Raw genomic sequence first — 26,357 nt, forward strand, 5'->3', positions numbered from 1 at the left:
TTTGTTCTATGGAGCCACAGTATACAAAGTAATAAAGAACATTTATGGATGATTAAATATTGAAGTGAAGTTGAAGCATTTAATCTACTGCAAAACTCATTTAATGCAAACGTACCCTGGCAATATAGATATTATTGATATTATACTTGAAGGGAACATTTTCATCCAGTGTATCTCATGGAAATTTAATTTCCTTCTTCTCTGAGAACTTGGAATTTGTTAGACTGTGTCCATTTCTAGCACAAATTTCCATTAGTACATAAAGTGTATTCTTACATATTAGAGAAGAATTTGTGACTTTAAAAAAATCCCACAGTGTCAAATCTATTGCTGCGAAGGCACATTTACTACGACACTTGCAAATCACAATATGTATGAAGAAACTTAAAAAAAGCTACTTTAAGTTAATCATTATGTTGATTTTGATGTCAATTTCATGCCACCATGCAGTTTCTTTCTTTTTTTTGATGGGTTTTGTGACAAAGTACAGACTGGACTGATCTCAGATCAAACAGAAATTGGCACTTTTAAAACAAACAAAGCAATTACATTTGAAGAAATTAAAAACAAATAGATGAGCTAAGGACATTTAGGTTAGCTTTGAAAGATTTCTTTTCTTTCCTTTTAGCTTCTTTAAGATTTTACTTTGTACCTAAATAAAACATCAGAGTCTGGATACTGAATACCAAACAAAAAGCGGTTGTAGTTTAGTTCTAAGGGCTTATCATCAATTATTTCTGAATCAAAATAAGTTAAAAATACAACCAACAATTGCTTTATCTCAACTATTGCCAAAAATCGGCCTGGACATTTGCTGACTCCAAATCCAAATGGCATGTGGTAATACTTCAACTTTTTCCCTCTTTTAAAAAAGGTGGTTTTCTTCTTACCACTTTCTGTAAAACGATCAAATCTAAACTCCTGTAAAGAAGAAAACAGAGTGTTAAAATCAAAAATTTCCATGAAATAGTTTGAGTTCAGGTTCACACAGTTGCCAGCTCTCCCTGCCCATCTTTTTTTTTTTTTTTTTTTTTTTTTTGAGTTACACGGGCCTCTCACTGTTGTGGCCTCTTCCGTTGAGGAGCACAGGCTCCGGACGTGCAGGCTCAGTGGCCATGGCTCACGGGCCCAGCCGCTCCGCGGCATGTGGGATCTTCCCGGACCGGGGCACGAACCCGTGTCCCCTGCATCGCCAGGTGGACCCTCAACCACTGCGCCACCAGGGAAGCCCCTCCCTGCCCATCTTAAAAGGCTTCTTTTAACCCAGCAAACACCAGGAAGTAAAACTTAACTAAGTGCAAATCATGTATGAACTTTCAAAAAACCCCAGTGTTATTAGAAAATTACTTCTCCCATATCAAACAAGTACAAACTTTTCTATATGACTTTTCTTCACATTTCTCTCCTATACTGAGTTTCCTAAGTATAGAGGCAGTATTTCTGTTTTTGTTCTCTAAGGTGGGTCTCCACATACGGGCACTTGAAATACCAATGTTGGGTAGAGGGAAGGGCTCCTGCAGAGCTACCATGGTTAGCGGACAGTGAATCCTACTGGCCCCAGAGGCTGCCTACCTAAGGATCACTCGTGTGCCCTTCTCTATCCCTTCCCATCAGCTACTGATGGATGAGAAGGATGAGTTTGGGATTTAGTGTTGGGATGAAATAGATATTAAATAATAAGATTCACATTAGGCACTAGAGAAGAACTAAGCCACAAAATCGGTCTGGCTTGTGTTTTGATGTTGTATCGACTTTCTCCTATGACAGCTCTATTTAGAATGAGTGTTCTTTGGGTTAACTCTCTTGGTTTCTGAGATGTTTTCACAAGTAAGTTATAGTACTTGTTCCAGAAAATTACGGGACTGGTTTATGGAGGGTGTTGGGTCCTCCATCTTAATATACTCTCGTGTGAGTCTCTGAGAGGACACTGAAGGACCTTATCTTAGCCCATGGTGAATTAAACCATTGATTACATTAACGCACATGGCACGCATGACAATGACCAAGTCTTTCCCGTACGCGGTGCTCATTAGCATTAGACCTGCTCAGCTCACAGCTTTGCTATGAGCTATGAAGCCAAAGGCAAAGAAGCAGGTCAGACTGAAAGCATTTAGTTTATAGCGAAAACCCTACAGTTCACGTATAGATACTGAATCCGTCACAGATGATCTGATTTTCTCACTCAATGCCAGTATTCATGTCAGCAAAATCATTTCCTTTAAAAGTATTGGTTTTATCCCCACTTACCTAGGATACTGATGTTGATAAATATTCAAGCTTAGAGAACACATTTTGTGTGGTTTCTATTCCACCCCCTAAACTTGCAAGTTGATGAAATCATAATGGCAAAATTAATCTGCAACAGAGTGCAAATATATTTTCCCACAGATGGTTCTGGGATGTATCTGGATAGGATCTAACCAGTGCTAACCTAAAAGTATCTGTCCATCCTTGTAGTAAGGATAAGGACATTCTCTGTGGACATCCACTTTGTTACTGGAGATAGGATGGCTATACGGTACTCTCTCCCAGTAAATCTTTTTCCATTCCTGGGGCCCAAGCCTGCTTGCCTGGGTTCAGTACAGGTGCTTCCTCCTTCTTACTGACCCATCTGAGGAGACCAGCGCTCTTCCCAAGAGCTCCTTCCCTAGGCCAAACCAGTCGATGTCAATTGTGCCACGAAATGGTTTTCTATTCTGAAACGCTCTCCCTGTGGTCAGTCCTATGGTTTAAGCCAGAACATGCAAAAGGAAAACTTGGCTTGTATGACTTCATAGTGTTCTGATATCATAAATAAACCAGAGACTGTCATGGCTTTTCTGTACTTCCTCGTGCACGTGAATAGGCAGCTGAGAAGTCACACTGACCAGCAAAGAATGCCGAAGTGCTCTCCCAGCCCTGCCATGTTCAGTGAGCGTACGTTCAATTCCCCCAAACATCTAGTCAACCAGTAAGGTCACTCCTCTAGCTTTCCATCACCTTCCATTCGATTTCCGCACAATAAATATCATAGAAATTCCTATTTAGTTGTTTATATTATGAAACAAGAAGGGAAAAGGCCAACTTCTTTTGCTCTGTGGCTACCATTAAGCTCAAAGGGCATATGGGCATAAATAGCTTTTTGAGTCAAAATTTCTGCTCAGTTTGTTTTCCGTTGCCAGGACATGGAGAACCCAAGCAGGAGCCAATTTTAGGAAGGGCTTGTGGCAGCTGCTAAGAATATAGTCTGGTTTTAGAAAAAAAGAAGGGGTGTAATAGTCTCACCCCAGAAATTCTGGGGCCACAGTGACATAGAACAAAAAGTTAGAAGGCTCAAGATGCTTTGATTTTTGATCTGGAACAACTTGAATACAGGATTTGTCATGTTGCAGTGACCATAATAGCTGGGTGCTTCACGATTAAAAAGGGTCAATTAAATGCAATATTATTCAATGGATAAGAATAGAGGAATCATAAGAGAAAAGCATGAGACACTGAAATTCCCCATCACTCCTCTACTGACTGTTGTGGTTGTTCCTCAACATCTTCCTTCTGCATGAGATCTCTCGAGGCACCAATTGTGGTAATCACATTGCTCTGGCCTCTCACTGATTTAGGAGAGGGTGTATGAACCCGTCTCTCGGTGCTACAGGGGAGGAGTGTATGGGGCCATCTGGGAGAAGTTCCCTTCTTGTGAAGAAAGAAAAACACGACAAAATGGTCCATCACTCTTCCTCCTCTAGACCTGGTTATATGTGAATATGATGCCTGCAAGGCTGCAGCTATGCTGTCACCAGGCTGAAGCTAGCCCTCAGGAGATGGCAAGCCAAGAAATCCCAGGAGATGGGAGGTGTCACACTGCCTTATTTATCTCCATATTTTCAAATCCCCACCAGAGTGCTGTGCACAGTGAGTTTCCATATATGTCTGTTGAATTAGTGAATAAATACATGACAATATATTTTAAAAGCAATCTTCAAACTTTTGAAGAAAACAGAGATATTGAATGAATAAATAAAGATGGAGAGAATGAAGAGTAGATGAATATTCAAAAAGAAAATATTTACAAATAGAAAATGGTATAATATTTAGCACTAGAAATAAAGATTGGGTAGATGATACAATTTCCTGGATAGAGAAGAATTTTGGGTATAAGTGACTGAGGAACACTGCGTACCACCCTAATCTGTGTCCTCCAAATTTTATGTTTAGTTCAGTTCAACAGCTTGTTTTTAGCACTTCCTGTATGTGTAGCATTGAAGTTCAGTGGTTGCTCAGTTTATGTTTGTATCCTTGAAATGTACTAAATGGCACAATCTCTATTCCAGTTTGAGAGACAGACGAAAAATTATTGAGAGTATTTCCACATTTGTCATGACTAGTATATTCTAATAATAGTGGAAATAATCAAAAGAATGTTGATACAACAATTTTTATAGTGATCTAGAATTTTTTCAAGGGCTTTCAAATTTATCACTTTATAATCCTTACACCTCCGAGAAGTAGGCTGGGCAGACTTGCATGAGGTGAAATAAGGTTTTTCATCTTCAGAGCCTTGGCGGGGGGTTGGGGGTACGTCAAAGGCTTTGTAATTACTTTGTTGTTTCCCTGTGTCCTTACTTTAGGAGGCTATGTGGTTAAGGTAATGCGTTACCATCTTAAATGTTGGCTGTTTCTTCCCTATGGCCCAGCCCTTTATACCTCAGCACCTCCATAGAAAAATCAACCAATAGATCTGGTCTTCTCCATAGCTCTATTTTTGGATGCTGCATTTTGGCAGAAAAGTAATCATCACCATTTACTGATTACTTGAGAGCCAGTGGCTAGAATTCTGGCTGACAACTGACAAATTTGAAGAAGCCTTCATAAAATTTTTTAAAAGTATCCATTCCTAGTTAATTAAGAGATCATCTAGATTTTCTTGGGTAGCATTTAGACCGATACAGAAAGAAGAAAAGAGAATTGGGAACACGTGTTTCCTTTTGCTCTCTCTCATTGTTTTAATTTCACGTGCCAATTTTCTTTTCCACATCAGCACGTGCCACCTGACTGGCTAACATTACAATAAGCTAAGGAACCCATATTCAGGAAAAGAATAATTCTTAACACAGCTTACGTGTTGGTAGCTTATAGGCCCAATTAGGTTCCCGAACATTTTTTGTTTAGCCTACATTGTGTTTTAAACTTAATTTCTCCAAACATTTAAAAATTCTAAGCTTCACTCAGAAATCTGAAGTTTAAAAAAAATAATAAAAATGACTTGGTCACATCAGGTCTACATGCTTGTTAAGGACTGAGGGTTGGTTCCAAAGCAGTCACATGGTCTCCCTTAGATGCCTCCTGGGCTGTCCTTTCACCAGAGTTCTTACCACTCCTGATAGTATTGCTATATTTACACACAAGCCACCTCATCTACTGGGTCTAATTAGGCCCAGTACACATTTGAATGTGCGATATCTGTAGTGATTTAACATTTCAACTGAAGTATATTTTCACTTTCAGAACCTTCATCCATCTCAGCACCTCCTATTTATTTCCTTCTATGGGTACTCTCCTGCATGCCAGGCACTGAGAATTCAGAGAAGGTAAGGACAAGGTCTCTCCCCTCCTGGAACTTACAGTATATGGACGCACAGGCAAACAAGTAATTGCAAAATACCGTGGGGTGTGCCCCATAACAAAGGTACACCCAGGCCACGGAGTGAGCAGTGGCAGATTCTCTGAGGAATGAGGTGGGAATCAGGGACAAAGAAGAGGTGATTAAAGGGGATTATTGTGGAGTCACCTGGAGTCTCTCGGTGGACAAGAGAGGCATTCAACAATAGAGAGATGGGTGAAGGAAGATATAACCTGTTTCTAGAATGAAATATTCTAGGGTCTCTTGGGCTTGAACATCCTGAAACCATGCCTCATTGGGTTGGGGGGAACCAATGTTCCACTAAGGCACCTCAGGTTCCATGTCCTCTGAGACTAACTATACTTATATCTGGAGCTGGTCTTCCTCATGATTTTAGCCTAAGAGCTATTGGCTACTTTCTATATCTAAGGGCTGGTCTTCTCATTCAAGATCTGGAGGGTACAAAAGTCAGGCAGTGGAGAGTATGAACTTCGGATGAGCTCCTGGGATAGTGCTGTACGTGACAAAGGCCAAGGATGGAATTTTCCAGAACTTTCTTCTCTTTTCTTACTGTGAGTGCATGATTGTTTTGGGATGGGCATCCTTTACACGAGCATCTATAGCATCTACTTATTGCCATCCTAAGTTATTAAGAACAAAAGGAATCAATCCATAAGCCTGAGAGTGGTAAGTGCTCAGTAAATGTTTATAGAATGAATGATTACATAAGGCCTTGCCAAATCATATAAAATTGGTTCTGAACTATACCATTTTTTTTCTGTGCCGATAACTATCAGCATTCCGCAACTAATTTCAAGGAAACAATACCACAGCAAAAATTAGCTAGTTGATTTGAACATTAGTCAGGCATAGTTGGCTAATGTTAAGTCTAGTAGATAATAGAGAATGCTCTTCAACTCAAGCTAGAGCTGCCCTAATGATGCTAAGTCAGAGTTCACAATACTGCAATTTTGTTCTTCCCACGGATTCAGTATGAGGCAAACCCGTCTGACTACTATTTATTATGTAAAGTTTGGGCATTGATATTTAGCATGCCACAGGAAAAGTATAAATCGACACACTTACAAACGTTTAGCTTTGATATTTAAATTCCTAAAAGTCTAACTCATTGTCTTTTCCATCACGGCGGCAGGGTTGGGGATAGAGAACAGGAGGATCCCTAAGACCTTAACAACAGTGGTGATTTGGTAAACATTTATTATTTTTTGAGAACTTTAATGTTGATTTTACTATTGTGACATGAATAATAAACTTGATGACTAGCAGGATAATCACATAATAAAAATACTAAGCAGAAATTAAATTGAAAATTGTAGATAGAAATGAAATTTTTTAAATTTTAAAATATTTTTCAAATATTAGCTATTTACTTGCTTTACTTATTGACCACCTAGTTCCGTGTGGAATTTCTTTTTTTTTTTTTGATATTTACAAACATGGAGATGAAGCCTGTTGTCTGCAAAAATGTTCATTCACTCACCAATACCCTACTTCTGATCTGCTATCATTATTCACATAACACCTCTTCTGAAATACACAGAAACCATATGTACATTCTCCCCTCACTTAAACAATTTTGCCTTTGCTGATGAAATAAATGCTAATTATCTCATTGTATTTGAAGTCTGTCCTTTTCTTATTCATTTCCAAAATTCAACAAGATTTTAATCCAGCCTGGCTGAAAAACATCTTAGAAACGGGGTTTAAAAGTGGTTCAGCTCTAAACTGCTCAAAAAGAGCACAGAAGTTTCCCTTTGAAAAATGGCATTTTATATACAAAAACCACTGCAGCAACAACGTGACTTCCTGAGAAGCACAGAAGATGATTCTGCTCGATTTGCATGGAGGTGGTGAACCTCTGAAGTGGTATTAAGGGATGAGCCAAGGTGGATTAATTTCCAGTCTTTGATATTCATTAACTCCAGCTTCAGGAAAAAATACAAGGAGATGACACAATTACCCTCAGAGCTTTACCTGTGAGCAGCAGCTTTACAATCTCAAGTTCATAATGCCATCCTAATCGATCAAGAAGGGGCACATACCTTTAGTAAGAGGTGAAAAAGTAGATGAGCTTAACTCTGGCAAGGACGGTATCTGACTCTGGGACAGTCAACCCCACTCTGGAAACACTTAGCAGAAGAGTCATTATTTATTCTCTAAGCCACCTGTCAATAGCTAGCCCTCCATGGGTTTTAATAATTCTCTGGCAAGCAAAACTTAATTTAGGCCTAAAGTGAATAGTGTCCATCAAGGTATCAACGTTCATTTCATTTGAGGGAACTGGAGTTTAGTCTCATCACTGTATTTCTCTTTATAGATCGTGAAACCTTTGAAAGAGAGATCCTTAAGGAAACCTTTCAGTAAACAGGAAAATGTTCCCATTGGAAGGAAAAACAGGAGTCATTAAGCTCTCTCAAATTCTTTCTGGAACAAGATAGTAAGAGAAAGAGAGATCACGAGGGAGAGGAATGTGCGTGCAGTATCTAAGAGGGAGCAATACCGGCTTGATGTTTATTTACCTCTGGAGCTTCAAAGATTTCAGGGTCATAATGTAAGACGGGAGGAAAGATGCCTACAAAGTCTCCCTTTCGCAGACAGCAGTCCTGGCTCTCTAAGCGTAGTGTCAAGTCCTCTTGAACGACACGAAAGATGCCAGAAAAGGAGCATAGTCGCAAGACCTCAAGAATGGTGCTTTCTGAAAGAAACAAGCAAGCAACGTTTTATTAAAATGTGACTGCTCCTGAAAAGTGCTCTCAATTTGCCATTAAAGTGCATAAACAATAGCTGTGATTGACAGGGAAATCCTTTCCCAATCAGATCCATTGAGCACCAGGAAGGAGCCAATGGGGGCTCTGAATGGGAGTGAGGAGGGGAGGGATGAGACAGCTGTAGCCCAGCCCCCAAAGCTCGGGGCATTTCACAGGCAGGAGACAACAGCGCTGTACTGGGGCAGAAAGTCATTAATCAGGAACTTTGTAGGCAGGAATGATCTGTAAGAGAGGAAGTCTGTGTTGGGGCATACACACTGGAAATTAAAACCGTATCCCAGTTAAAGTACACCACTGGTGGGTTATTTCACCAACCTTCGGAACAGTGATGCCTTCAAAGCCAGGCTTAGGCGTTTACTAACCACTTAGGCAGTTAATAGTAAAGTCATTGTAGTAGTGCTTTCTGAGATAGCTTAACACTTAATTTCTTTTATGCTGGCTGTAAATAAAATGTGAGTCAGCATTTGCTGGAAAAATTTCAAAGGGAAAATACTTTAATAGGAATCCGAAGAAAACCATATTTCCCCCAGCATCCAGGGAAAATAACAGCCACCATCATAACCTGGAAGATTCCAGAAGCTGAACGTCCTTGCTTTCCCAGTGGCCTTCACCTTTTGCTCCTAGCACGACAGATTTTATGGCTAATTTCCGGCAATTTATCCTGGCAGTTTGAGGAGGAATTCCTTTGGGAATAATATGCATAATTTGCATAAATCATTCTGATAGCATGCATATCAGCATGTAGCTCCTGTCTAGGTCTGCATCTTTGCCTTCATAATCAAAACTGACTATGTTTTCACCAGCGTGAATGGGTCTTAGAATAAAAAGCTTGATTCTCTCTAATCAGCAATGCGAAAAAAGAGCTCCAAATTGAGCGTTCTTTCCCCCTTCACATGGTAACAAATGGTTGTATTTATGGCTTGCAATTTAGAATCTCTCTCTCTCTCTCTCTCTCTCACACACACACACACACACACACACACACACAGAGGCCAGTTTCTTAGTGTTCAGTAAAGGTCTGAAATGTAGAATAACCAATTATTAGATTATAGAGGCGGGCAGGTCAGTGAGGGCTTGCGTCAGGCAAAAAATAAAAATAAATGCTATTTCCCCCAAATTGAAATCTATGCACAGCTTGCACAGGGCTATCAAGTAGCTTTGGGGACCTTCTCCCAGGAGGTTTCTCCCTAAGCATTCATTTGTCTAAAGAAATGAGGCTGCGGTCAGCTCTGTGTGGCCAGTGTGGTGATTCGATATGACGTACAGTGAGGCTGTGCATATTCTTTTGGACTGCCTTCGTTATTATAATCAGGCAGTCAAATCGGTTTGTTGGTGACAGGGCCAGAAAAGAACTTTGGTTTTGGAACATGGACTCCACTGCAGATAGCCACAAGGCACCTGACACGACGGATTTCAGCTGGCAGGACACCAGCGACCAACATTTCTATGGTGAAAAGCAAGGGTCAGCTTCCCACGTACTGCTGCTGGCTCATGTTGAATCAACAGCAGCATAACATCATTTTAGCTTGTGGTGTGAAATGCTAGCTGACATATGCAGCAGTGCTGCGCACCCACCAGGTCCAGGAGGGGTGTGGGAAGAAGAAATACAAAAGCAAAATAATTGTGGGGTGGCCACTGTGACAGGGCAGGCATCCGAATAACACGGTCACATCCCATTGGCTGACGTGCTCGCGGGAAGGGTGGCAGCTTGCGCCCACTGCGGTATCACAAATGACAATTGGGCAAGCGTATCTTATGCAGAAGCTAATCACAATAATGGAGCACAAAGTGTGGCTTAGCGGTCAGGTCATAAATGACAAATCTGTTTTACCTTCCAGTACCGGTTATGTGCGCGAGACGAGGTTGGCTCTGGATCGCAGCGATCACGCTGAGAATCATCGGAGGACAAAAGTAATGAGTGGCATTATTATCCACAAAGGAGAGGGGAGCTTCCGTGGCTCTGCGTTACAACGTACAGACACAAAAGCCACAGCCTTGCCGCCAGCTCCAGGAAGAATGCAGGCAGGGCTATATATACGTTGAGAAGAATGACAACTGCACAATAAAAAAAAAATTGCAGCCTCTACTTGTAGTTGTCATAGTTGAGCAGACACCAGCCAGTGCCACTGACAGACCAGCTGGGCCCTGGGAGGCCTTCCATGCTGCACAGTAAATTACCCTGCATGGCGGAGCAACATCTGTTTCTGTGCTAGTGCCGAACAAACAAGGCAATTGAAAACATACCAAGGGATAACCAAGCAACAGATGAACATGACCCGCATTTTTTCCCCCCTTCTCACACTCGAGGTGCTAAACTTCATTGTGCAAGCACTCCACGAAAGAGAGGCCAGGTTGGTTTGATAAGGTGTTGTCAGAGAGATTTTACATATTTCCAAAACGGAAAGAAAAACCTGATAGTATTGTTATTCTTAGAATCTTCTTTCCCCCTTCTATCTTCATTTCTTTTATACCGAAGCTAGCACTCAGTTCTCAATTCGCTCTAGAATTAAAAAAAAAAAAAAAAAAAACTTTCCATACACTTATAAATATTCAGTCTTTAAACCTAATTTGCTATACTTAGTTCACATGCCTTCAAGCATTTGTCTTCCAATTTCCACTGAATAAATGCGTACTAATGAGAACTAGAGCAAGCTGCTGAGGCAAAGCTGGGTGACTTGGGTCTGGCCTGCCACCAGCTTGTGATAGGCGGGCAAATTGAGTTAAAATGAAAAGTCTTGTCAGCTGAAATTCAACATGGTAGCCAAACAGCAAGCTGTCAATCATTCCAGCCAAAACAAGGGACTGCAGGTAATAAAAGGTCATTGTGATCATTAGTGCACTTGGCTTTCATATGCAAGTTAATTTTAATTAAACATGATCTCTATCTGTAAATGTTTTATAAAACTTGGGCATAATGGGTTGTTAATTTATACTTACATTTAGCAGGTAATAGGACCCTCTACTTACTGAACGCATTGTAGAAAAATGGCTATCAAGAATGCAAATATTTGGGGGGTAATTTACACCAGGCACTGCAAGGTGCCAACAATTGCAATTGTGATTAAGATAAGGCTGCCTGTGTTTTATTAAGAAGTGAACTTTACTGACTAGTATCACCAGGGAACTGGATTACAGAATTCCCACAGTGAACTTACAATTCAAAGCCTGCCCGGTCTTCTTCACTTGGCTAGGGAGATTTGTCTCTCTTTGCAGGATATAAAAATATTCTGATTAAGTATCCCTTCTAAGCAAAAAGCTGCGGAGTGTGTTGAGGTAAGATGCTTTATAATGTGACGGGGAAGGAATATGGCGAAGGAGAGGAAATGCTGGTAGAAAAAGTAATATATACGCTTTCTCTTCTGCCCTCATAGCTCAATGCTGGCTGTACTAATTGACAGATGACTCTCATTTGCAGATTTAAAGAGCTGAAGCCGTTCACGACAATCAATAATGCATGTTACAACGCAACCACAAATAAGCACATCCAAATTTCTGCCTCACACTTAGGCCATGTCTGGATATGTGGAATGAATGTACTGTGACATGGCCAGACTGTTAATTTGGGTCATCTTAATGACTGGTGCAGACCGTCACACCATCTGATTAGCCACGGTGATCAGTGGATAGCGGCAGTGGCTGCAGTGAAATGAGCAGGCAGACCCTGCTGCGGTCGACCGGGGCCGAACACGCCGATGGTCTGAAAAAGGAAGGCGGACAGGAAAGGGAAAGGGGGCTCTGGAGGTAGTGTGCGCTCGAAGGGTGAGGGTGAGGAAACAGAGTGAGCCTCCAGATGTGTAGGCGAGTTTTTACAAAACCACTTTCGAGACAGGTGAGAAGGTAAATAAGGCACTGTTGTCATCAGACAATTTGAAGCCAAATAACTACTTTTTGGCTCAACAATTGTGTATTTTAAGTAAAGTTAAAAACAAATCTGAATTGGTACGAATGCCTACTTTCCCTCTGCACTGCGGGCACGGCTTCTGGTTTACTGCGAAAATACGCAAATGTAAGTTCAACGCGCACAGCGTCAATAAATGTACTATTAAGGAATTTCTCTGCTCAGGGCACTGGGCCACTGCTGTCGGTGGAGAAAGAGAACAGAGAATCTGGATTTGGCCTTCACACACGCTACAATCTAGGTGTTAAGTCGGAAGGTACATATACACAGGAATGCTCTCCAGGATCCCAGTGAAGATACTGTTCAATGTTTGATTGGATAACTCCAATGATGGCATTCAGAAAGTCCATTTTAGTAGCAAGTTATTTTTCGTACTGAGCTGAATTTTCCTCCCTTCAATTTCCACCCTTCAGAAGACACAAAGGCTAAAAAATTGAATCTCTCTTCCACATAACAGCCCTTTAAAAATATTTAAAGACAACTATCAGGTCACTTTTTAATTGTCCATCAGAGATGATATGGCCTTTAGTCTTCAATTCAATCAGTCAATATGCCTCTTAAAATGTGGCAGAGCTGGGTGTGCTATTTCAGTTGGAAAAGGAGAGAGGAACTACTTTCTCTGCCCTAGATACCACACTTCTATTAATATTTTGTTGGAAGCAGACGAGCAACAGATTTTTGAAGTAATATCTCTCCGTGGACTTGCGTTAAGCTTTCTGATATCCTACAGGTGATCAGCTCTGACGGCTCATTGCAATCACCGAGGTGGTTTAAAGAAAATAAATGTTCCAGAACCGGCCAATAGCATCAGAACCACTGCATGCATTAACTAAAACCTTTAAATTAGTGGTTTTGGACCTTGGTTGCACATCAGAGTCGCCTTGGAAGCTTCTAACGCCATCAGCCTGCACCCCAGACCAATGAAATCAGAACCTCTGGGGGTGGGACAAGGTTTGAGTACTTTTTAAAGCTCCTGAGATGATTCCAATGAGCAACGGAGGTTGAGAACCACCCTCTTCTGCTGGGCCACACATTTCCTCATTCTATTCTTACGCAGTTGATTTTTAGACCTAAGTACAATAATTTGAGTTCTTATTAAATTTCCCTTTCAATCCTTTCAACTCCTGTTGCTGCCGTTCATTACATTATCTAGCCCTCTTTGTTCTGTGCTGAGCTGAAAATCTGACAAACATCCAAATTAGTATTTTTCACTTTTTAACCAATGTCTCCTTACGTTACATATAAAAATCTCACTACCTGGTTTCTGGTGTACGCTTTGGGGGAGATACCTCTCTCTCCTCCTCCAGTTAGAAATTTCTAACATGAAGTAGAATTTTTACCTCCTGTATATCCCCACTGGAAGAGAGGATTTTGTTAAACTTTACTACTGCTGTCTAAATTAGAGACACTTTTAATTTTTCAAATACACAATTATTTTATAATATTGAATGAGCTTTTTCAAAATAACACCCACAGTTATGACAAATACATCACACTAAGACGTTAATAGTAAGGCAAACTGTGTGTGTGTGTGTGTGTGAGGGGGGATACACTGGAACTCTCTTTGTAACTTTTCTGTAAAACTATTCTAAATAAAAAGTTTATTTAAAAAAACCCTCAAAATTCTGATGTGAACCTCTAGCCCCAACCTCACCCTCAAACCCAACTGCATTTGAGAATTCGTGATATATATCCTTGTAAAATATAATGGGCAAGGTCTCTGGTACATTTCTAGGGCATTTTCCCCTGAGTTGACAACAGTTATACGTTAGCGCTGAAGTTAGGTAGAGCCAGCATCAATTTCCGGCTCTGCCACTATCTAGTTGTATGATTTGGGTTGGTTAACTAATCTTTCTGCACCTTGTTACCCAACAATTAAATGAAGATAATAATACTTGAGGATTAGATAAGCTATATTTGTACTTACATATATATATATATATATATATATATATATATATATATATATAAGCTGTACTTGATCATTAAATAAGCTAATAAAAGCCTGATACATAGTAAAATAATAATTATGAATATTAGCATAATGTCTCATCCTGAAATTAAGAATACAGTTAACACTATACCATCTAGCCCACATTTTCTGATCTCATCATGTGCATATCACAGCTGGCGTTGATGAATCAAGATACAAAGAACTCCTCTCCCCTCTCTGTTTGGACAATGAAAAAAGACTCCAAAAATTCTGGTATCAGATAGGTTTGAGGGGAAAAGCGTGAGTGTGGCCAGAAAACCCAAGTTAAAATCCTGCTGCTCTCTTTTACCTCCATGACCTTATTAGCCAAGTTATTTAGCACCCTGAGAATTTTCTCATCTGTAAAAATAATGACAAAATAAGAGTTCCCCCAGTCCCCCAGTATCTTAAAGAAGATCATATGAAACAATAGAAGTCCATAAAATTGCTGTGAAATATTGAAGTCATGAATATATTTAACATGAACTATGTCTAATGATAATACCAGCTTGGTTCGTAAATAATTGAAAATAAAGAAAACAACATAAACGTCATAGGGATGCCACTGAGGTTAAACATCATCTTGGTGATAACAATAGACAACATTTACTGAACCCATACTTTTTAAGTTATTTAAATACATTTTTCAGGTAAATCTTGAAGTAAGAAGTAGTACTCAATGAGATTATTTGCTATCCATTTATCAAAACTTCAATTTTGAGAACTTTCTCTTCTCACATTATCTTTTTCTCTTATATTCTCTCTGAATCAACTTCTCTACTTTTCTTTTTCCTGTATTGGAAACCTGTAGTTCTAAGTCCTACCTCTACCCCAGGTTCTTCTTTCCGGGAAAACACTCTTACTTTTCTTTTAGAGTTTCTCAAACTTTCATTCTATCAGCAACTTTTCCTATGGAAATTTAGGCCCCAAGTAACAGTTATCTGAACCCCACTATATATACTATCTTATTCTAAATTTATATTTAATTGTAGAGACCTCTACTAAACACTGATATTCAATTTTAGTGAGGACCTGGTAAGCAAAATCTTTATAACAAGTTCCATATCTAAAACAATATAGTTGTGTTTTTCTTTATCTAAAAGAAAGGGGTATAATGGTTGTAAAGAAAGATGCTCAGGAGCACTGGAAAAAAGCATAAATCCATCACAGCCTCTTGCAACGGATGATTGCTTTGAATTGCGTTAACAGGCTAGATATTTAAAAGCCCACTTGATGCTACACGTTTTAAGTTTTGCTGATGTTGTGTGTATACTGATGTCAGAGTAAATCTGACACACGTGAGGCCTATAGGATTGGGCCACGAATGTCAATAATATGTGCACGGTGATCACATCACGATAAGCCTATGCCCCCTCGAGCTCTGTCTTCAAGGATCACTCTAAAAAAGAGAAATCATTTTTGTTTAGGAATAACATACTGGTTTCTACAGCATTCTAACTTTCCTTTCCAACTTCGCTTTATTGTCGATGTGCGATGACATGCAAAATCTCTGTAAAAAAAACTCCTTTCCCTTTGTTTGCTCTACCAATATCAAAATTCTCCTTCCTGGTTTAAAAAAAAATGCAGCATTCCTTTCATCCTTGTGAACTTTTTTCTTATAATAATAAAAATTCAAGATATCTTTCTTTAAAGAAATTGTACTTAGAATACATAGAACTCTTTCTTTAAGGAGATGAGATGCACATACACTCATCCCATGCAGTGCATTGCACACATTTAATTCTGTAAATCTTGCCTTTCCTCATATAGTTCATACCCTTTTGATAGAGAAATACTCACGATAGAGCTATGACTAGATGCAGAGGTTATCTGTTGTCTGATTCGTATAAAAATTTGCTTCAATCTGCATTGAAGATGCAATCTGATAGACACTGCTTCGAACTGTCTATCTGGAGAAAGAAAAAAAGTGGACCCTATTATCTAGAAGATTCAATTCTCGTAATGAACAACACTGGCCTCTGCTGGTACCCGAGGTTGTGATGAACGGGGTCTACCTTCTAGACTGCTGAAGGTGCTTCCTGTACTCAGGTGGATCTCCAGGCACTTGGGATTGGTAATGGTTATTTGTTGATGATAAGTGAGCTGTAAATGTCTGAGGGCTCCTGGATGAAAATCTCTATTCTAGTGATGGACTTAAATGGACCCGGATTATGGCTCTGGAACCTGCCATTTCTTCAGCTTGAATAAATTTAAACTTGTCTGCTTTAATACCACAATTTTAAAATGGTCTTTTCTTTCAATAGTGAGAAGAGTAAAAAGAAAGTTAATGAATTTCAACTAAATTTTAAGAGTTTATAACTGTTCTGAATACAAACACATACTCCTTAAAGTTTATTTGCTTTACGTCCCTGTATACATTATCTGACTCATAAAATGCAATTGAAATTACTTGAATAAATGGGCAATGAAACCTTGATATTCATAGGAACCATAAATCTTCTACTCAGAAAATACTGTGTGTCTACGTGAAAACAACTACCCAGAACTTTATGCAAAGTTTGTGCATTTGGTCCCCAGTCATTCTGAAAAGAAAAATAAAATAATATTTGTATTTTAATAATGCTGGGATTATTTTCCTTCTCCAAGCAAATATAAAATTACTTTGATAATGCACTTTGTTCTACAGCGGAAACTAACACAACACTGTAAAGCAATTATACTCCAATAAAAAAAGTAAATAAAATTACTTTGATAATGTATGCTAAAAACGGCATGACTGAATAAGCTAGCCAACTGTCACTACAAGGCAAGCTTCCTGCTACTGCCTTTGATGGGTCTTATCCTAACCAGTGGAAACAATCTCCGGAACACTTGGGGCCATTCTTCTTAATGTCAGCTGGTGGTCAACACTGATCAAGACCTGTAGGGCCTTTGCTCCCAGAAGTTCCCATCACAGAACCTGGAACATATTTAAAAGGGAAAAAATTGAGGCCAACATGGGCTAAGATACTTGCCTACATTGTCAAACGAGGGGAGCAACAGAGATATATAAAGACTTGCTCCTACATTTGTCCAAAGGGCCCTGGAATAGTGTATAGTAAAAGAAACCACAGGATGAAACGTCAATACAGACAAAGCAGAGAATAACTCGTTGGATGGGAATTTAACTTTGGGAATTAAAATTCATTCTCATAATGAGAGTGGTCTTATCAAAACTGGAAAAGGCGAATCCACTGTTATCAAAAGCTCACTGTTACAGGCACACAGGCCTACATAGAAAAAGAAAAGTAACTTAGTCACTTCTGACCTCAAACGTATTTGAAATAGTGACCATGCATATCTCATGAACCAGTGACTCTTTTATAAAATATTGACATTTCACATGAAGTAATTTGTAGCTGTGGCTTTTCCTTTTCCCTCCCTCACTCCCTCCCTTTCTTCCCTTTTTTTTTTTTCTTCCCCAAGTGTGTTTAAATCATGAACTTCCAGTGGAAATCACTCTTACTACATTTTTGCGAATCATACACTGCAAACTGTATAATACATCTTAATCTCTGCCTGAAAATATAGACACCATTTGAGGGAAGAATAAGTGTGTTTTGCACACGAGTTGTCTGTCTGAAATACTTTCTTTTTTCATCCCGAATACCTTTCTTGTTAAGATAGCCCAGCATCCTTTGGAAAGCATTAACACACCAACAGATGCTCAGAGTCTAGTGACTTAATACGCATAAACCTTTTTTTTTTCCAAATAATTGCAAAGCTTTGGTTTAGCCTTTTGCATACCTTACATAGTTAATTACCTAGGCCTTAATGTTTACATGCAATGAGAGTATCTACAGCTATAAACTACATAATTTATAATTGATGTAAATGGGTGTTATTATGTCAATTAGGCAGCTGTGTCCTCCACCTCTTGGTAAACAGCTTTGAGTGATAAACTGACTTTGCAGAGAGGTACCTTCTTTTCTTCATAACAGATAAAAATAAATTACCAAGGTAGACCAGGCTGTCCAATTGTTCTCTGGTGAGGTGGATGGAAAATCCAGGCCCTTTCTTTTGACCTGTTGACTGCAGCAAATGGTCAATTTCGTCACGCAGCACTGCCATAGCTTCTGGGTGCCGTAGAAGGTAATACATCGTCCAGAACATAGTTGGAACAGTGTTTGACACAGAGGCCCAGAGCAAGCCTAAATGATGTGCTGGGAGAAAATAAGTGAAAAGGAAGATTAATAGCGTTTATTACACTGATTAGATTTGCAGTGTGCTAATTAAAAGATGTTAGGACACAGACCCAGCCAAGGATCAGTGCATGCTAATGAGGACCAATAGGCTTCTGAAGTCTAATTTTCTGCTTAATGAGAATAGTTTAAAATGTAATGTGTGTGTGGTGGGGGAGGGGAGGGGGGATGAGATAAGAGGAGTAAACGCAGCTTAGTTATACTCTTTCTCATTATCCCCGTTAAGTATCTTGCATTACCATCTCAGCAAAAAAAAAAAAAAAAAAAAAAAATCAATTATCACAAAGGGTTGTTTCAGAGTAAAACATTTTATCATTAGCCAATTAGAAAGAGCATAAAAATTCTCAAGGTCACCATTTTGTCTTTTTATTTCAAAGGTCTACTGTAAATTATTTTATTTTAGACAAGTCATCATTCAGAAGTTTCTTACCTCCTATTTCAGTGTCCTTGGGCGTATAGTATTTCTCCAGGATATCTTGCCTCATTTGAACAACTTCTGACCATCCTTGTAACTTGGCTAAGTTTTCTGTTGTCAATTGTTTTATAAGTTTCGTTCGAATAGACTTGATGTTTCCGAGAAGCTCAATGGGTATGCCTGATGCTAAATGTGTGAATTTGCCATCAAATTTAAAAAAATCATCTCTTAACTCGGTCATAAATGTTTTCTTATCGCCAGCGAGAACATTTCCATGTATGGCTGTAAATGTCACCTCAAATATTACTGAGCTGCAGAATGTCAACAAATATTCCGTGTCCCAACTTGTGGTTTTTAAGAGTTGTGGTTCAAACACTTGTTTTAGAGTCTGCATTGTGTTTTCCATCAGTGTGTCCAAATGCTTCCCTCGTAAAAGTTGATAGCTAGTATGAATCTTGTCGTTCAGGTCATGATATGTCATCATCTTTTTGACAGAAAATACTCTCATTAAGAATTTACTAGTAAACATTTGAAAGCTTAATTTTTGATTTTTTACCACTGACTGGTACTGGAAAGGGTCCAGGATAAACGTTATGTAATTTCCTAAAAGAAATAAATGAGAATATGAATTCATGTGGTAGTAAAACAAAACAAGATATCTGAAATTTGAGAATATCTTAATCAAAATTAGAAAGACCTTAATAACTCACATCTCAAAAGATGCAAAGTACAATAAAAATCTATTTGATTCAAAATTCCACTACATATTTCCTTTTAAAATGGAAGATGGTGGGAAAACGCTAGAAGCTTGAAGCTAAATGTTCTGAAATTCTTAATGACTTTCAAAAAGATAGTTTATTCTTCAAATTTCTATTTTAATAAACTACCAAGATATTTAAATTATCTTTTAAATAGTCTCAAAATTCATTACTTAAACACTTCTTATATTTTTCCCCAATAATACAATCAGAAAACAAACAAGCAACTCAAATTGGTAAGATGCTACTCCTTTACTGATCACTTACACTGCATAAAGAGCTTTTTCATACTTGGTGTTATCTTAGCTTTGATCGGATACAATAATTTTAACTCAAATAAATGAAGATGTGGTACGAAGCAGGTACTCACAAGTGAACATCTAATTAACACTAACAACAAATCACAAATACCAAGGTTTTCATTTTATCGATGAGAAAATAGTAGCTCAGGGAGATTTAGTAACACGTCCAAACTCTCATATTGATTTGTGACCGAAAGAGGATTTCAAAACTAGAACCCATCCAATCACGCTTTCATCCACTCATTCATCATGCATTCAACATTTATTGACATCCAGATACTTGGCTGGATCTCTTTCCTTTTGAGATAAAGATGTAAAGGGACCATTGTACTGTGATGGACAGTAATAGAGCAGAGGTGGGAACACGACGTAAGGGCAAAAGGAAGTGAAATAGGCTTCGGTCTGCCTGGAGTTATCAACAAGGGTTCTTTGAGGAGGTGACATTTGGCATCTTCATATATCAGTCCAGACTTAGGGTACTGGTTAAAAATACAGATTCCTTCCTGATTCTGATTCAGAAGGATTGAAGGTGGGACCTACAAGTCCCTCAAATGATTTTATAAGAAGGCACATTGAGGAACAGAGTCATACTGTGGTCTATCTCTCCAAACTGGCATGGATCTTGGAGATTCCTAGTTGCAGCCTCTCCAGCATTTATCAGCTAAAGAAAGTCAGGAGAAGTTAAGAGCCAAGATCATGCCGCCATTTTTAGTGGCGGAGCCTAGACAAGAAGACAGTCCCCACGCACTCTTCTTTTCCTTACACGGTGCTGACTCCTTCTCACTGGAGGGCTGCTTTAAGACTCCTGCTAATTAGAGGTAATATGTAGGCAGTATTCAATGCTAGCATTAATAAGTCTTCCCTTTCCAAGAACACACATGAAATTTCGATGCTCCTACAACTTTAACACTTATTTGTCTTCTAGAAAACAGTAAATAATTAGACATGAAAGTTTGTCGAATCATCTATACTTAGCTCTTCACCTCATCATTCCTGTGTGTGTGTGTGTGTGTGCGTGCATGAAGCTTTCTTAGATGAACAACTTCTCGCTTGTTATTTATGGTAACTAAAACAGCATCACAGAAATTAAATTCCATTCGGTACCAGATTTAGGATAAAGTTTTGAATAATTTTCAACCTAATCCTAGAAACAGGATAAATGTTTTTTTGTTTTACAATTTTAAAACAGAGTTTAAGTTTTTAGTGTACATGAATAGATGTGCTATAATTCTTTCTCTAAAAATAAATCGTATGACTTGAATTGTATCCATTCTATTTCCCCTTAATTTATTTAATAAGGTGGGCCAATCTAGGAGTGAGGGTAAAGCTAGAAGAGACTACTTATTCTGGTCAGACCCTAAAGCTGTTATCTACAAAGTAAACTGGATTTTCTTCCCCCCCCCACCCCCCCCCGGAGAAGAAAGAAAAAGGAATCAATTGGATATGGGCATATTTTATGACACCTGCTTTACCATGGCAGCTTAATTAAATAAAAGTGCCAGCATCTGCCTGACAAATAATTGAAAAAAGAGTGAATTCTCTTACTTTGCAAAAGATATAATTTTAGGCAAGGCTGTGCATTTTCACAGGTGGTGATTCATACTTTTCTCCTTTCACTAAACAAAAGGATTTTGCTTATAAATGTCTTTACAGAGTTATTTTAAATTAGTCAGTAAAATTCAGAGAATGTATAAAAGGCTCAGTCTGTAAAACATAATTTCTCTAGAAATTATGTCTAGAGACGATTTTGAATTATTTTCTTACCAATTTTCTATATTCATCAAAATCTAAGTGGAAAGTCAAAACCGTATTCAGCCATGGCAGCAGAAGCCCCTGGCTACTGGCCTACTGAAGGAGAGGCTTCATGTACTTTACAGTTTTGATCTAGAAGTCATCAAAACTACACATATATTCCCTCTCTCTCTCTTTCTCTATCTCACCTTGGGGGTAAGGATATGGGAAGAAACTATGAGGTTAATTTCAAATAAAAACAGTAAAAGCTAAATGGAGAAAACTGTGTCTGGGTAGCAACCAATTGTAATATTTTTTTTAATAAACAGTTTGTTGCATACAGGTTCTCTTAAAAAATCATTAGTGATGAGTTTAAAGCAATTTGTAGATAAAATTCTCACTCTTTTCAAGACTCTTTACACTCCGGGATCTGTATTTTCTTTTTCTCATTCTTATTTTGATGTTCTTCAACATCAAGGCATTATGCTTTACCGACTCTCTTATCTGAATAAGATGTGGATTGCTGAGTAAGACCTTTTGATTTTCTGGATTTTACTTTTTGAGTGGGTTTGGAAGTACTAATAACACTGGAGATGCTAGCTGGCTTTCCAACTTTTAATCTTCAGTATAAACAATTTAAGCTAAGTTTTCCAAAATTAATATTAATTTAAACCATCTGTCCACCATCTGCTAACGTGAGATGCAAAACCAGAGTTTCTTTGTAATCTTTAATAAGACAGTTAGGAAAACACATATACATTCATAAAATGAATTTGAATTTCTTAACAAAGGAAATTTGAGAAGTTATTCTAAAGGCCATGGATTCTTGAGCAAAAATAACTTTTGTTCCAGTGTGGTTTTATGTAAATGAATGCCACGTGTCAACAGGCAAGTTGCCTAGTTCACAAAGATCACAAGATAGAAACAATATTCTTGGCTGTGTTTTCAGAAGGGAGAAGAAAGCTATCAGCAGCTGATGTGATACATTGATTTAAAGAATTTCAGAGTTTGCATTCGTCTAAAATATAAATGTCAAAACGAGGCTCACTTTTGCAAAAAAGTATACGTGTATATAAAACCATCCTTTTGAGCAGTAAATTTGAAATGGGGTCAAAATTTTTAATGTATTCTTTACCAATAATTTCATTGTCTTCCTTTTGTAGGAGCTGGCTGGGCCTTAAGATATTAATCCCAGCATTCCTGAATAACCAGCATACGATCGTTTACTAACTCAACAGCCTTTTCACTTCCTTCAAAATTACTTCTTTTAGGAAGGTGAAGCTACGTGATGCCAAGTATGTCACTAAATGTTAAAAAAAAAACACATCATTCACTTTGATGTCTTATACACAAGAAGTTTGACATCTGGGTCATTATAACCTGAATTTTGATGCTTTCATTTCAGATATTTGGTGCAGAAACACATCCAAGAGAATTCAGAACAACTATTTGACTATTTGAAATAGAACTGCCCAGTCAAGAAATATGAGATACATTGGAATTTTAAAGAAATTTTCCATAACTATAACCTTTTGATCTCCATGTTTAGCTGGCTCTTCAATAGACATTTTTTAAGTGTCAAGCTGAAAATATTCATTGGAAGAGTGGACTGTGAACCAACTTTTTATTTTATGAGGATGACCACGTTATCCTCCCCCTCTTATCAGCGAGATTTCGCTAGCTGTTGACAGTGATGTACAGTGGTGCTTTGCTGGGGTGACATCTAGGGAAAACGATTCCACTGCACCACCACACAAAACCAATTAGAGAACTATTTTCTGCGACAGGTCACGAATTTACGTGGTTTCTCATGAAAAGATGTACCTTTTAATTTCTTTATTAAGATGACATCCATGTCCCTTGAGACTTTTGGGGATGACAATCATTTGCTCATCACGCAAGAAACATACACGCACGGAACTCACATCATGGGACAACGGTGGGAGACGCTTGTCTCCAAATGAGCTATTTTGCAAACTGATCATTAGAACCACATACATAATAAGGATTTTTGACAGGAATTTATTCAAACTCTAGGAAGAAGCTAAAGGGAAGTAGCAGCTCGTATTCAACTATGGCTGTCTACTGTTGAGTTTAAAAAGATAGCCGTGGCCAAATTAATTAGACGTGAGAAATTCAGCAAGCTTCTCAGCATCTAAGATGAAGATAACAAGTGAAACTGGTTTTCTGTTTGTTTTCTTTTTTCTTCTTTAACATCTTTATTGGAGTATAATTGCTTTACAGTTGTGTGTTAGTTTCTGCTTTATAACAAAGTGAATCAGCTATACATATACATATATCCCCATATCTCCTCCCTCTTGCGTCTCCCTCCCACCCTCCTTATCCCACCCCTCTAGGTGGTCACAAAGCACCGAGCTGATCTCCCTGTGCTATGAGGCTGCTTCCCACTAGCTATCTAGTTTACATTTGGTAGTGTATATATGTCCATGCCACTCTCTCACTTCGTCCCAGCTTACCCTTCCTGCTCCCCGTGTCCTCAAGTCCATTCTCTATGTCTGTGTCTTTACTCCTGTCCTGCCCCTAGGTTTATCAGAACCTTTTTTTTTTTTTTTAAGATTCCATACATGTGTTAGCATACAGTATTTGTTTTTCTCTTTCTGACTTACTTCACTCTGTATGACAGACTCTAGATCCATCCACTTTACTACAAATAACTCAATTTCGTTTCTTTTTATGGCTGAGTAATATTCCATTGTATATATGGGCCACATCTTCTTTATCCATTCATCTGTCGATGGACACTTAGGCTGCTTCCATGTCCTGGCTATTGTAAATAGAGCTGCAATGAACATTGTGGTACATGTCTCTTTTTGAATTATGGTTTTCTCAGGGTATATGCCCAGTAGTGGGATTGCTGGGTCATCCCATTCTTCTTTAGATTCTTTTCCCACATAGGTTATTACAGAATAATTAGTAGAGTTCCCTGTACTATACAGTAGGTCCTTGTTGATTATCTATTTTATATATAGTAGTGTATATATATTAATCCCGAACTCCTAATTTATTTCCCCCCAAGAGTGACTTTTTTAAGTGAAGAATACAATTTTGTATTATGAAGCCAAAAGCTCACTTAGAATAGAAGCCCCAGCTATGGCCTTTATTTTTATTATAGTAAGTATTTCATCAGCTCTAAGGTACTGGGAATTTCCTTATCAAATATTTATTGTGAATCAATCAGTGCTGAGCTCTGAACTAAATGTTGGCAGTAAAGAAGTTAGAAAATAATGAAGTGAAGTAGACAAGTGAATTAGCAATACACTCACAATTTATTAAATTCCATGACACAAGTTACACCAGGAGTAACTGGAGCCTGGAGAAGAGGCAACAAACATTCCATGGGGAGGGAAATGGTCAGTGAAGGATTTTAGGAGGAAGTGACGATGGCCTCAAAAGATGCATCCATGTCAGTCATCTTTCAAGGATGACTGAGAAATAGAAGAACAGCATTCTGGCAGAAAGAACCACAACAGAAAAAAGAAGCACAAAAAGGACATGGTATATGAGGAGGAAATTCCAACAATTTGGTGTGTTAATGGTGCATTATAGTAGCAAGAGACGGGCTGGAGAGGTAGGTGGAGCCTAGACCCTGGAGAGCCTCATGAGGGTCACCATATACACTACAATGTCTCTGTTTCTAAGACGCATGGGGAGAGGTTTGTTAGGTGGCCAGAGATGGCTGCTACAGCTGGAGAGCATGGGCCTTCAAGGAGGACGAGCTGAGCACATTCCAGCTTCTCAGTGCCCAGTGATGTTGGGTTACATAGTGATCCTGCTGCGTGCTTTTTCCTTGTTTTGTAAACATTTTATTGAAGTTAGAACCATAACAGATATATTTGTTTTCACCAGCAGGATTATTACTTTATTTACATCTGTGCTAACGAAAGCTGTGGAACATTCCTAGACCCACACTGCTCTCTGTGCACTGAACCATAACAAATACTTTTAAATTAAAAATATATTCTAGATCCATGGCTGTTAGGGGCTCAGGGGGAGGGGAAGAGGAATGAATATGTGGAACACAGGGGATTTTTTAGACCAGTGAAACTATTTTGTGTGATACTGTAATGGAAGATACCTGACATGTTGCATTGGTTAAAACCTAAGGAACTGGACAACGCAAAGAGTGGGCTCTAGTGTAAACCACAGACTTTTTAAAAAAATAAATTTATTTATTTATTTTTGGCTGTGTTGGGTCTTTGTTGCTGCGAGTGGGCTTTCTCTAGTTGCGGCGAGCGGGGGCTGCTCTGCTGCGGTGCACGGACTTCTCACTGCAGTGGCTTCTCTTGTTGCAGAGCATGGGCTCTAGGCGCGCGGGCTTCAGTAGTTGTGGCATGTGGGCTCAGTAGTTGTGTCTCTTGGGCTCTAGAGCGCAGGCTCAGTAGTTGTGGCGCACGGGCTTAGTTGCTCTGCGGCATGTGGGATCTTCCCGGACCAGGGCTCGAACCCGTGTCCCCTGCATTGGCAGGAGGATTCTTAACCACTGCCCCACCAGGGAAGCCCCTAAACCACAGATTTTTTTTTTTTTTTTTTTTTTTTTTGCGGTACGTGGGCCTCTCACTGTTGTGGCCTCTCCTGTTGCGGAGCACAGGCTCTGGACGCGCAGGCTCAGCGGCCATGGCTCACGGGCCCAGCCGCTCCGCGGCATGTGGGGTCTTCCCAGACTGGGGCACAAA

General features: G+C 39.0%; 1 protein-coding gene across 1 annotated transcript in view; it reads right to left on the reverse strand.

The window, feature by feature from the left end:
* Window positions 1–623: 623 nt before the first annotated feature.
* The window catches only part of CYP7B1 (cytochrome P450 family 7 subfamily B member 1), a 181,775-nt gene continuing 156,041 nt past the window's right edge, over window positions 624–26,357 (reverse strand). Inside the window, exons 3-6 of the mRNA XM_065895503.1 lie at window positions 18,888–19,475; window positions 18,212–18,418; window positions 8,137–8,312; window positions 624–921 (exon numbers count right to left, since the gene is read on the reverse strand). Coding sequence (XP_065751575.1) covers window positions 634–921; window positions 8,137–8,312; window positions 18,212–18,418; window positions 18,888–19,475 — 1,259 coding nt within the window. The 3' untranslated portion in view covers window positions 624–633. The remainder of the gene's footprint in view (window positions 922–8,136; window positions 8,313–18,211; window positions 18,419–18,887; window positions 19,476–26,357) is intronic.

The sequence above is a fragment of the Phocoena phocoena genome, chromosome 17, assembly GCF_963924675.1.
Source record: "Phocoena phocoena chromosome 17, mPhoPho1.1, whole genome shotgun sequence".
Classification (NCBI taxonomy): domain Eukaryota; kingdom Metazoa; phylum Chordata; class Mammalia; order Artiodactyla; family Phocoenidae; genus Phocoena; species Phocoena phocoena.